Source organism: Polypterus senegalus, chromosome 9 (genome assembly GCF_016835505.1).
Source record: "Polypterus senegalus isolate Bchr_013 chromosome 9, ASM1683550v1, whole genome shotgun sequence".
NCBI classification, from domain to species: Eukaryota; Metazoa; Chordata; class Cladistia; order Polypteriformes; family Polypteridae; genus Polypterus; species Polypterus senegalus.
Genome location: NC_053162.1, coordinates 48191420 through 48205863, shown reverse-complemented (window position 1 = coordinate 48205863; position 14444 = coordinate 48191420). Strand labels below are relative to the sequence as shown.

The window sequence follows — 14444 nt, the reverse complement described above, 5'->3', positions numbered from 1 at the left end:
ATCACAGATCTTCCTGGAATGTGCCCCTTTGTCTCCAAATCTATATGAACAATTTATTAAGAAATAAAGGTTTTGAGATTCAAGCAAATCTTTTCATTGCTTTTTAATATATGCTAAGGGTTTCAATAAGACCAATTTGCATTAAAATCAAATATATTTATCCACTAGCTAAACAACCGAAAACAATAACTTCAATGGCAAAAAAGGCTTTGCAAACCAACCTGCTCTTTGTTGAAGTGCATCTTTCATTTTTATTTCAAACTGTGAGGCACTCTTTCTTTTGAGAGGGCGTTTTGGCTTCATTCGCCGGACAACAGCTGTAACATCCACTGTAGACAAATCTGGAGATACCAGACTTGAGAGCTCACTCTCACTGTAATTAATATATTGTTGAAATATTAAAACAGTCTATTTGTATGTTTCAATTAACTTAAAAATTAGACATACTAAGATGTAATGTGCCAACACTGTAAGAGAAAACGTAAATACTTATTGTATTGTCATAGGCCAACCTCAGAACTGATTAAAAAATAAAAACAGAATTAGAAAGATGACAAGCTAGCAACACAATTAGCCAAATAAGATATTATATTACATCATGCAATGCCATAAATAAATGTATAAATGTCTCACAACAAGGTGTTTCCACTATGATACATACAACCAAATTTAGTAGGGATAAAATGCATTTCCACACTTACTGTAAATTCCTGTTTACTTCCCAAACCACACCAGGATATATTTATTACAAAATTACAGCTATGCAAAACAAAGAATTTCAGAAAAATATTTCCTGATAATTAAGATCCATAAATTTAAAACAACAGTGAAAATTAAACTCAATAAATATTTCAGTTTCAAAAAGGTATGTACAACCAGATAAAAAAAAATAAAACCACTAATATACCAAATAAAGATATTACTTAAATTACTGGGGAAAAAAAGTTACTATAATTAAATTTGTTATATGCTCAAACCAGGGAAATTGGTATTTAATAAGCTTTAATGATGTGGAGAAGTTAAACTTACATTTACAATGCAAAAAAAACTAATATAAACAACACGCATTTATACCATAAGAAAAATGTTTACAGATCAGTTTAATTCTCTAGTGCTGCTATAAACTACTAGCATGTTCTATGAAATTAGCTGAACTGGGTTTTATTTCAACAAGTAGAAAACTCGAAAAGGGGCAGCGCAGTAGCACTGATGCTTCACAGATCTAATGGTCTATGTTTCAATATTGTGCCCAGTCATTTTCTGTGAAGTTTGTCTACAAGAGTTTCACTTGTACAGTATACAGTATTATCCCCAAAAATGCACCTACCCTATATTGACAGTATGACCATAGTGAGGGAATAAGGCAAGGTTTGCGTATGAACATTTCCAGCTTTATTACTGAATATAGGCCTGTCAAACCTCAAAAGTACAGGATGATTCACAAAACACACTTCATATTTGTGTAAGATGATTTACAGGAATGTCTCAACCTGTTCATCATCATGTACCATATGTGGCACATAAATTGTCCACAAAAATTGTATACAAGTATATACATAGCTGTACCATTAGTATTAACATAATTTTAAATCGCCCTGTATATCATATACTGAACATGCTACTTTTTTCTCCAATACAGTATATTTTTGTGCAGAGTACACAGGTGGATTCGAGTATGCATCACATATTTGCATGGCATAGCTCACATTGGGATACAATAGCAGACCCTTGTCCAGTTCTAGTGATATAATTCAAAATAACAGTAGCACTGAATAAGAAGTGTGTGTTGACATTAAATATGAAATATAAACAGAAGGCATGTACTGTTGATTGCATTATTGATTAAACATGATGTAAGCTAAAAACTTAATAAAAAAATAGCACCAACAGAGCATATAAGCCTTAATGAAGTAGTTCACAAATTTAGAAATTAAACAAATTCTTTCAAATCTGTCTTTTTCAACGTAATCCAAAATATTAACAAATCTGTTAAACACTGACAAAATATAAACTATGTTTAATTGTGATCTAAACAGATACAAAGTATTAATACCTCAAAGACCAAATGCTGAGGTGGACATGAAAATCACCCAACTTTAACTCAGTTACTGGGTGTTAAATATATGTAACTATGCTCTCATGCCAACCTGGTTAACCATGGAGAGGAAATCCTGCACAAAATCTGCATTTTTGACCCACAAATTATCTTTAACTGTGATCAGCAATTTAGAATTCTGGAGGTTCACGACTCACACAAAATCTGGTACTAAAGGTAAAACTGGAAGAATTTATTGTCAAATGCACTTTTATAAGTACTACTGTATATTTAAGATATGTAATTCACTCAGTATTAACACTTTCACAGATTTGCATATTGATAACATAATTACATTCTTTTAAGAACTGTGCCCCAATTATAATCTCTCATTAAATCAATTACAGGCAAGTAATAATATAAATAAATAAAAAACAATCCTACAGTAGATAACTTTCAGAATCTTCCCTCATCTGCTGTAGGCATATTATTATGATCCCAAAAGTTTTATATGGAAAAGCAGCTGACAGAATGCTACTACCTAATTATCTGTAATAATAATTTATAAAAAACTACCTCAGTTTATTCTTGCTTAAGCAATACAATCCTTACCGTACTATTGCAACAAAATATAAAATGGATGCCCTATTAAAAATAATTAAATTTCACTTATAAGGACAAATTCTTTTTTCGAGAGGTATTAAATAACGTCATCATATAATTAGATATGTTGAACTGTTTGTAACGTTTATGAATATTTCGGCATCTTTGAGTAATTATTTCACATTACAACTTTCTGTTTCTTTCCTAGTCTGTTGAGGAAGCAAGGAATATATTTATTTGAATAAGGTGTAGTGCTGTATTATAGTGCTATATTGTAGTACATCATACTATTTTGCGTATTGTTTGCTTTGTAACAACAACAACAACATTTATTAATATAGCACATTTTCATACAAAAATGTAGCACAAAGTGCTTTACATAATGAAGAAAAATAAAAGACAAAATAAGAAATTAAAATAAGACAACATTAGTTAACATAGAAAAAGAGTAAGATCCGATGACCAGGGAAGACAGAAAAAAACAAAAAAAAACACACTCCAGACGGCTGGAGAAAAAAATAAAACCTGCAGGGGTTCCAGGCCATGAGACTGCCCAGTCCCCTCTGGGCATTCTGCCTAATAACTTGTAACCTAATAACTGTAATGAAACTTTGAGGCTGAATAAATTAGTCAAAATAAGAGAGAAAGCAACAACCTCTTCTACCTGAAAGAGAACACATTATGTACCAGAAGTCAATCACTGTTTATTATTACCTGAGCCCAGATTTCTCAACATACGGAGGTGGATCAGCTAATGCTGGTGGTTTACTCATCTTTGGTTGATTTATAACCAAAGGCTCGCTCACAGGCTCTGCAAAGCATAAAATAGTATTCATTTACATGTTGATGCTGTATTATAAGAGCAGTCAATGTATATATATATATAAAAAAAAAAAAAATACATATTAAGTTTATTGAACTTTGTTGTAATACAGTATATCACATATCAAAAATGGCAAAAAAAGATGGGATATAAAAAAAGGTATTGGAGAGATGGACATTCATGGCAGATGTTTTCTATTGTTATTAACAATTTATCTTCGTATTCCTACATTGAAATCAATTAATAACATGATTAATCGTAAACTGGGCGGAAGAAAGACTTTGATTTCACTACCTGAAACAAAAAAAAATCATCTAGTGGACAGTAAATCATTTAGGATTAGTATTACAGAAGTGGCTGAATCAGGCATCAAAAAGACAGCAGAACCAAATTTGGTTCTTATTTCTCAATTTTCCATCTCTGTTATTTACTGCTTTACGGCCCACATAGGATTTTTAAAAACACAGTCTCACCTGTCCGAATAATCTGTTTCAGTATATATCTGGAAGAAAGATTTTCTGTAGCATCAGACAGGGATGATTCTTCATTTTTAAGCCTGGAGCTGCGTCTTTTGGCAACTGTAAAAGGCAACTTCACAGCACTCTTCAAATAGATTCAGAGGGAAAAAAAAAATCAATATTTTCAAGTCACAGAAAATAAAATAAATTTGACCAAAAACATACCTTTTCGACATGTTCCTTCATTTTATTTTTCAAAGCCAATGCTGGAGACTTGATGCTGACATCAGATTTTCTAAATTTATTTAGGCCAGGATTTTCAATGTTTGGAGATTTAAACCTGTAGTGAAAAAGTGAAATTGATGACAGAAAACAAAACTTAATAAACACTTCATTTTAAAATACTGATTAAAAGTGAACAGAAAAAAAATGTATGTTGAAGTTACTAGCTCCTAAAATAGCAAACAGACCAAATATTTAGATCACCATCACATGAAATTACAACTTGTGGTCAAAGAGTACTGCTTTATTAAGGTTAGTTTATAGCTGACATTTCCATGCAGGACATGAGGGCTGTACGAAAAAAATAACATTAAACTTAGAAAAACACACAGAATTTTTTCCAACACAGTGACGCAGACATTGTGTCATGTATTTAAAAGGGCGAATTTTAAGAAGAGGCTGGTTACATGGATGCCAGAATGATGAATAAAGTGCTGAATATGATACAACAGGTCACCAAAATGGAAGACAAGCAAAAACATTTGAAATGCAACTGCTCATCATCTTGGCGACTCACTCACAAGAATATCATACTCGTCCTTTATCTGCTGCCTTCATTTAATAGGTTGTCCTTTTAATGTCAGTAATAACAGGCACAACTCTTCTTCCAATAGCAGAGTCTAACTTTCATTGATGTGAAATTGTTAGCTATGCAACACTGACCAAAACACTGTCACCTACTCACTAAGAGAATATCAACGAGACAATCAAATGGGCTGCAGCAAATATAATTGCATTTTGGTTGGTGACAGCACACACACCTTGAGTTTCAGTCTGAATGAAAGCTTCACTCAGTAATGCAAGAGAAAATGTGAACAGTTGCTACATGATAAGTTTCCCAAAGAAAATAAACCCTTGAGAGGTCCACAATATTTTGGACACGGCAAACTTAGTCTCACTGACCTAGGCTAACCTATATGTCACTTCCAGGCTCTAAACATTAACCCCTTAGATTGGTTAATTCCATATGCATTAAGTTTTTGACATAAGGTAGAAAAATATTTTGGCTTATGACCAAGCTTGCATTTCAACAGTTCTGTTAAGTGCCAATACTGGAGACAATTATTTTTCTTTCTTAGACTACACACAGCATGCCATTGATAAACTTCGTAAAATTTTTAATAGCTCAAGACTCAGAACATTCCACTTGCTAAGGTGCAGAATTTCTATTCTGCTTTTCCTTTTTCCTTCTATTTCCAACTCAAGCCATTTCTCAAGTCTTTGGGTATCAATCTGTCTTCTCCACTCTCTTCTCATGCTCTTTTATCATTTAAACCTGTTTTTTTTTTCTGGGCAAAACCTATTTTTGCAACATATGACATTTTAGAATAGGGTACTTATGAAACATTGCCATTAAGAACGTTATGTTTGAGCCTGAACAATCCAATCATTGACATATCCAACTTAAACTTATATATTACGTATATCTCACCACTCAAATTTTGTCAAATGTCTTTCTGAAGATCTCTTCTGTTCTCTCTTGTTGTGATTAGGAGTTCCAAACAAAGCTAAATGGGTGTTAGGCCTCATAAAAGGACCATCTAGGCAGGGCGTTAACCTAACCAGTCTACCCAAGAAGACACAACCCAAATCCAGCTAGCCTCAAAACTGTTAACTGCACGCTGGAAGCCTAGCAGACTTCAAATAAAGCAAGCTTTCAAAATAACATGAAAATATTGTAAAACCCCACCAGAAAAAGGATAGCTGTAAATCCTCAACTTGTATAAACTGGGCAAACAACAAACCATTACACATAAAGAAATTATTAGAAAGAATAGAAAAATTCAAGCAAAAGGCTCAAAAGATTAAAAACAGGCAAAAGGCAGTTGCCTAAAAGACAATTACAAGCAAAAAATCTCAAATCCACAATCCTAAGGAGGAAACCAGAGACAGATAAAAAATAAGTCAAGAAAATCATAAAATCCAGCAAATTAGCAATGCTCACAAAATTCCTCACATCAAAAAAGGTGAAAGCCTAAATCAGAAAATCAAACCTCTCAACACACCAGAACAGAATCCAAAAGTTCATGTCAGAATTCAAGAGACTAAGTTTGTCTGCCTAAAAAATTTAAAGATGATCGTTGAGACTTTCAGAGAGTATTCATAAACTTGGTCAACAAACTACCAGTGACACCACCTTATTTATTATCACATTAATGACATCACTCGGTGCAACTTCCAGGACACACTCCCAGCATTCCGTCATTCCTCCTCAGGAAAGGGTGTTCAAACTGGTGCCTCCCATAAAAAAAAAACAACAAGTTTTAAATTTATTGGGCAGAAAAAATTAACTAATTCATAACATTGGTACCTTTGCATATATTTTGGGAATAGCAAATGGTCTCTTTTGTCATGCTATATCGTAGTTCCTTTCATCTCTTCTTTCACTATTCAGATATTTTCTGTATGGACCTTTCTGCTTTCTTTCCTCTTTACAAAAGAGACTGTTCTCTCCAAGTACAATACTTATAAAATTACACTTAGACTCTTGCTGCAAGTCATCTATAAGTGTATACTCAAAACTTGGAAATCAGTCTTCAACCTTATATTACTGGAATGTATTAACAGTGTGTCCTGCTTACTTATATTTCAATGACAGTCCTCCATGTCACTTGTCCTTAATCAAATGAACAAAATGTCAGGCCTACTTTTAAATGGGGCTTTGTGTATGTGGGTTTTTTTGGTTAGAACACTCTATAGGCGGAGTATCCCTGATCTGAAATTCCAAAATACAGAACATGATGATGTCAGTTGAAGTTGAAAATTCCACACGACCTCTCTTTCCCCAACCATTGTCTCTGACAGATCTACATGCATTACTCATTGTGTGTTTTGCTTATTCTCTGTGTACAGTAGCATTTTAATCAAAACACTGCATCGGTAGAGACTGAAAGCCATTGTTTGTTGCTGCTATGGTTTAACATCTGATATAGGTATTCCGTTGATGCTACTGTGCACAGACTTTGTTTCATGCACAAAATTATTACACATACTGTATAAAATTACCTTCAGGCTATGTGTATAAGAAACATAAATCATTTTTATGTGCAGACGTAGGCTCAACCCTCAACATATCTCATTATGTTTATGCAAATATTCTGAAATTAATGCAAGAAAACCAAGATGTGTGAAGCTTGCATTGTCATAACCTAGAAGACTCAAAGCTGAAATTGCTGGCAAAGGTGTTTCAGCTAAGTAAAGGGTCTGAAAAGTTGTTTTGATGTGATATTTCAGCATTTTATTTTTAATACATTTTCAAAAAATTACTAAAATCCTATTTTATTTTCATTTTGTCATTCTGGGCAATAGTGTTGCTTAATGCAGAGGAAAGACATCAGTAATTTTAGGACAAGGCTGCAATATAGCAAAATGTGGAAAATGTGGAGAGGGCTGAATACTTTCTGAATCTACTACAATAAGAACTAAAAAGAAAAGTTTGATAAAATACAACAGAAGCCAAAGAAGATCAGTACTTTTAGTTCCATTGCCCTCCAACCAAAACAAATAGTAATGGTTAAAACTTTAAGACCTGATACAAGAAAATGTCACCTTCTAAACACCATTCAAATTTCAAACCAGTTGCTATTTGAAAAATGACTTGCTTAAAGACATGTAAAACCATTACAGTATTTGCTTAGTGATTATTGCTCAACATGACTTTCAAGATTCATTCATCAATTCATTAGCTACCTGTAATTGGCAAAACCAGTTCTGGGTTGCTGGGATTGGGAGCTTATCCTAGTACTACTGAGCGCAAGGAAATAACTATGCAGGCTCAGATGGGGAACATAATGGATTATCTCATATATCTGAAATGCTTTATCTGCAGAACACAATCCTGTAGCTTCAGTAGATGTGAAACTGTGTTTTCTACATATTAAAAAGGAGATGTAGAATGAGAATCTTCAAGAACAGGGGTTTTCAGTCTTGGTCCTGGGGACCCACTGTGGCTGCAGGTTTTTGTTCCAGCCAGATTCATAACCAGTGACAACAACTGATAACACTGATCTCATTTAACTAGCCAGTATTTTTTCCACTTCTCTTATCCTACATTGAGAAAAGCAGAGCAGCATGACTTTTACATTTATAAGACATTTAGAAACATTTCTATTTTTGCTATACATTTAAATGCTTAACTCTCTTTTATTCATTTCATTATATTTTCCCCTTTGTGCAGTTTGCTCCCTTCATTGTATCTTAACAATGACAATTAAAAACCAGCAGAGCAGACAACCAGGCAAACAACACTGAATCACAAAAGGCTACAACTACTTTACTAATTAGTGGGTCTGATGCTAAATAATGGGTTAATTAAACAATCAGAACGCCTGGAATAGTAGAATGAAAATCAAGATGAAAATATTGATAAAAAGAAAAAAATAATTATTCTGATACAACTGCAAGTACATTTTAATAATTTTTTTTTTACCCAGCTTAGTTTTCTAATTTCTATATTGTTCCCAAAACACAGAATCTGGGAACAGTTCACTTAATTAGTGGAGCAACCACCTGCAGCCACAGTGGGTCCCCAGAACCGCGACTGAAAACTCCTGTTCTAGAAGCATAGTAAACATCTAAAAAGCTCTTATTTTGAGAAAACAAGTTCATTTACAAAACCATGACAAACCAAGAACAGCAACACAATATTCCTGCAAAGAATATTAAAATTCTAAGGATCGTTAATCAAAGCTATGTTAAAGGAGGATTTAGTCAGTAGTGTATTTTAATTAACAATTCCTATTAGTATAATTAATTAACAATTACATCTTGTTTAGATCTTTGTGCAATTGTACTTCAACAAAGAAAGAGTTGGTAACTCACTTGGCTTTTGACCATGTTTTCACAGGAGAACAAGGGATTTCATTGTTTATGATTTCTCCCAGCAAAACACGCATTGTTTGTTCTTCCCTGGTGTAATTCATTTTCCTGAGGTTGTGGAAATAAAAAAGAAAAATTCAGTATTGAAAGTGAAACCAGCTGGAATTAAAATCCTGCTAAAAAATTACACTTGTATGGTACAATACAAAAATCAGTTGTTAATCCATAAGTAAACATAAAATGTTACGATAAACAAACGTCGCACATTATATTACACTTATATATAATTCTAGGTCTAAGATATAAAAATGCTCTGGGGACTGTACAAGAATAGATATAGCTGAAAATGTTTGACATGTTATGTAAAAGTGACTGAGTCAATTGCCTTTGAATGAATTTTACTCCCCCGCAAAATGTCAGATAGCATTGAATATCCATAAGCCACTGTGAACATGGTAGTAGATGAACAATTTGGGGTACTTTCAAAGAGGTCAACATGAAATGCCAGATCCACTGAAATGCCTAAATCCTTCAAAAAGCAAAGTAAAAGCCATAGAGTATGGCCAAGCTAAAACATGTGGAAAAAGGAAGGCTGGAACAATGTAGCATCTCTTGCAGTTGAGAACCTGCTAGAATTTCAAAACCATAAACATCTTTCTAAGGGATTTTAATAGTTTTAAATTGCATTAGTCGATGTCTTGAGAAGGAATGTATTCTTTTGACAGTGGCTTTCTACCACTTAATTGAGGTTATAATGAATAAACATCACAGCTTCTGTTCAAATTGCTCCTCTATTTGTAGAGTTGTCTTACTTGCTTAATAGTATCCGTCTCTGTATTAGATAAATCAAGTTGATTTGGAAACTGGGATATATTCTTGCTACTAAATAAAAACTCAAGGTTTCCAATGTATGGTTCTGTCACAAATTCTATTACTGTTAGAAATCTACAAACGTTAAAAAAATGCCCTGTAAATCTAGTGTATATGCTTATATCTACAGCTATGTATAGTATCTAATTCCAGATCTCTAAAAATAATAATATAAAATGCAAAGCTGCCTGACTTTCTCACTCACCAACAAACACTCTTTCCAGTTTAGTTAAAAATCTGAAATTTGGCAGAATGGTCCATCTAGGGCAGTAGGTATTCAAAAATAAAGGATATTTTGATATATTAATATTTAGGGGAAAATTCCCCTACAAAGAACAACTATATCTAAATCTCAAAAACACTTTTGTTGATTTGATTGAAATTTGATAACATTACAGAAAGAGAGAAAATTAGCCAACTCATGTTTTTTTATTTGTCGATATTTGCACGCAGAAATGCGGGTTACAGTTCATGCATGCACACACAGTGTATGTATATATATATATATATATATATATATATATATATATATATATATATATATATATACTAATAAAAAAGGCAAAGTCCTCACTCACTCACTCACTCACTCACTGACTCATCACTAATTCTCCAACTTCCCGTGTGGGTGGAAGGCTGAAATTTGGCAGGTTCATTCCTTACAGCTTCCTTACAAAAGTTGGGCAGGTTTTATATCGAAATTCTACGCGTAATGGTCATAACTGGAAGCAGTTTTTCTCCATTTACTGTAATGGAGATGAGCTTCAACGCCGTGGGGAGTTTCGTGTGACATCATCACGCCTCCCACGTAATCACGCAGTACATAGAAAACCAGGAAGACCTCAACAAAGCGCTTAAGAAAACATGCATTATATAATTGAGAAGGCAGCGAAACAATAAGAAGCGGCGAGTGACATATACAACCATATTCATGAGTTCTGCTACTTGAAACAAAGCACGATGTAAACCTACACTTTAAATTAAGTTCATAGACAGGCTGCGCTGGCGTTTGTAATTTAGTGCCCACCCATATAAGGCCGTCCGTCAGCGGCAATCCAATAGCAAACTGCCACGGGTAAATATTCACGGGTGAAGGACTGTGCTTATGGAGAGGAAGATGAGATGGTCAGGGTGGTGTTTGACACAAACTCAGCGAAACTGCGAGAGAAAGTTTTAAGTGCCAGGACTAAGGTAACATTAAATACAGCCATGGACATAGCACGAGATGGCACCAGCACAGCTGGGAACCTTCGATGCATGTACACCGAGTGGCTCACGTGAACTGGCGCAGTGCACAGATAAAAGCAACAGTTCCAAAGAGCGCTGAACAAAACCGAATTACACAATTGAAAAGGCAGCAAAAATATGAAGCGTTGATACATACAAGCATATTCATAAATCCAACTACTGCGGAAACAAAGCACACGTTGGAAAAAGTCAATGTCCCGCTAAAGGAAGACAGTGTAAAAAAAACCCGTGCATGCAGTGTGTCAGGTCTCAGATAAAGAAGAAGACGAGCTGTTTATTGATGCAGTAAGAAACGAATCGATGAATGAAACCTGTCATCTTTACAACGATTGACAAACACGGAATGTAACTTGAACACAACACATCCTACAAATACGAACCTGATTGAAAGAAATAATGATAATCAAATCCTTGATGACAGCAACACTCAGTAACACTCACAAAACAAATACTGTATATTGACAGTCATGTTACGTTATTTTTAAAATGTTCCCTTTTCTTTTTCTAGCTTTTTTAACACACTACTTCTCCGCTGCAATACGCGGGTATATATATATATGTATATATATATATCCCGATCTACATACTCGAATAATGGATACTTTATTCGCCATCAATGATTGTTTTGGTAAAGCCATACTCAGTGTATTCATTAGATGAACGGTAAAAAGTAAGAGCGAGTGGAGGATGACTTATTGAGGCATGTAGGCTGTAGTGTGCGTCAACTCTATCTGAATTGCGATCACATTTGAAAAATATATCTTTTCAAGTTCTATTTAGTCCATATGTGTCAAACTCAAGGGCCGGGCCACATCCGCCCGTGTAATTATATCCGCCCGAGATCATTTTATATACTGTATTATTGTTATTAAAGCCGGGTATATGAAGCGCTGGTAACACAATAAACTACAGATCCCATAATGCAGCGCTTCAGCTGCCTTGCCGAACACTTACCGCGTTAATCAAGTCTAGCTTATGATGCTGCAAGTTATTGCGAAGCTAGCTCACACGATGCTGAAGAGAAAAGTTGATTCTGAAAATAGAGCCTTTAAAACCGATGGGAGGCTGAGTATATGTTTACTGAACCCGTGTGTCTCATTTGTGGAGCTAATGTGGCTGTAATTACAGAATTTAATCTAAGACGGCACTATGAGACAAAACATCAGGGAGTTCTGTGTTGTGGAGATTCTCAGGATGGATTGCAGGTGCTCATCAGTGAGGCTGAAAGACCTGAATGCAATGCAGAAGATACAGAAAGCAGAAGAATTAAATAAGAATCTGACACTTCAGCGGACGTTTTACCCGTGCACAATCACAAAGTGATTTCAAGTGAAGTTGCTTTTATGGGAGACACAAATGCACCAGTGCAACTTTCCCTGTTGCCAAGTAATGTTAAACCAAGTCGTCACTACGGTGTTCCCAAATCGCACTTTGCTGATAAACTGAGCGCACTGAGTTTGCACGGCGCTTTGGTGACTTTGAAGAACAAAAAAAGTCCGTCTACATGCGGCTCGAACCTTGTGCATGTTTGGTAGCACATATCTGTGTGAGAAGCTCTTCTCAGTGATAAAGACTAACAAAACAGCACACAGGAGTCGCCTCACTGATGAGCACCTGCAATCCATCCTGAGAATCTCCACAACACAGAACCTCACACCAAACAGAAACGAACCTGTTGCCAAAAAGATGCCAGGCGTCCAGCTCTAAAATGACATATGAGCAAAGACAACTGAATGATTTGATTTGTTATTGCTGAAAGGAACACATTTTATTTATATTTCCAGGTTTTGTTATGCAGCATGTTCATATTTGAATTTGTATAATTTTGAAAGGATATATTTTTATGGAGAGCAAAATCTTTTGGGATATTTAAAATCTAAGTTTATTTTTTATATAAATTTACATAAGAGTAAAGAAATTTGAATGTTTGTTCTTTTAAGTTATTTAAGGTTTGAGTTGATTTATTCACGAATAATATTCCTGTCTGTTTTACCATTCCTACCAAAGATATTTCTGTCGACTAAATAAAAATTCCTTCTATTTAAAATTTAAATAGAACTTGAACAAATACGATAGTTCATAATATCCACGCAGACTTGCACGTAAGAGCGGAGTTATCCGTTTTAACAAGCAGCGTATTGCACTGATCTGAAATAGCTGTGTGTGTATATATGTAGATATGTATGTATATGTATATATATGTTTATATATGTGTGTGTGTGTGTATGTATGTGTCTATGTATATGTATTTGTATATATGTAGATATATATATATATGTGTGTATATGTATAGATATATGTTTATGTGTGTGTGTGTAAATATATATATATATATATATATATATATATATATATATATATATATATATATATGACAGCAACACTCATCACTCACAACAGTGACAAAACAATTACATTGACAATCATGTTACGTTATTTTCAAAATGTTTCCTTTTCTTTTTCATTGCTTCTTTAATATTGCTTCTTGTATTTTGCTATTATTTAATAAAAAGAAGAGAGGCAACTAGAGTATTAAGAAAGAAGAAGAGAGCGTTAGAAAAGGAAAGACTAGAAGAGATTGAAGACATGAGAAGAGAAAAAGACAACAGAAACTTGTACTTAAGAATTAGAGTTTAACAAATGTTTCTTAGCAAGCATAAAAATGGTACGGTAATTGAAGATGAAAGTAAGATTCTAGAAAGGGGGAGAATATTTTGAAGACTTTCTCAATAAGAAGGTAGAAAAGGTAGAAAATAGTGAGGAATGGGCACTCAAAAGCCCCAAGAGGTAAGAAAACACTGTCAAAGAACCAAAAAAAGGAGGTGCAAGAACAACAGAGCACCTGGAGAGGATGGTATTGCACTCTGAACTCTTGAAATGCAGTGAACAAAGTATGACTAGACAAAAGTACAAATAATTCAACAAGTTTGGAGATGTAGGCAAATGCTACAAGAATGGATATCATATGATCCATTCACAAAAAGAAAGAAAGTTGATTAGAGTAACTATAGAGGAATAACATTGTTGAATTCTGCATAAAATATTTCTTCAAAATATTAGGATGGAAACTGGAAAAATAAGTACAAGAAACTGCTGGGGCCTGTCAAAAGCTGGACTTAGGAAAGACAGATCCACCACTGATCACATTATCAGAGTAAGAATTATACGAGGGATATCCAGAAAAAAAGGTTACAAGTGCCCTGGAGGGTGCAGGGAATTTTTTTTTTCGAAGGTTGGCATACCTGCATGTAGGGGGGTCCTAACGGTCAAAATAAGCCAGGGACCGCGTCAGTCAGTTGTGAAATGT

At 34.3% G+C, this 14444-nt stretch overlaps 1 protein-coding gene across 2 annotated transcripts in view; it reads right to left on the bottom strand.

The window, feature by feature from the left end:
* LOC120535325 overlaps positions 1-14444 on the bottom strand; it is a 51520-nt gene that overhangs the window by 31843 nt on the left and 5233 nt on the right. Inside the window, exons 1-7 of one of the 2 annotated variants that reach the window (XM_039763089.1) lie at positions 14380-14401; positions 9023-9127; positions 4145-4259; positions 3935-4064; positions 3353-3449; positions 222-373; positions 1-40 (exon numbers count right to left, since the gene is read on the bottom strand). The exon at positions 1-40 is cut by the window's left edge and continues 12 nt beyond it. In XM_039763089.1, coding sequence (XP_039619023.1) covers positions 1-40; positions 222-373; positions 3353-3449; positions 3935-4064; positions 4145-4259; positions 9023-9123 — 635 coding nt within the window. In that variant the 5' untranslated portion in view covers positions 9124-9127; positions 14380-14401. Of the gene's footprint in view, positions 41-221; positions 374-3352; positions 3450-3934; positions 4065-4144; positions 4260-9022; positions 9128-14379; positions 14402-14444 lie in introns of those variants that run through there. The other variant, XM_039763088.1, reaches the window with a different exon arrangement.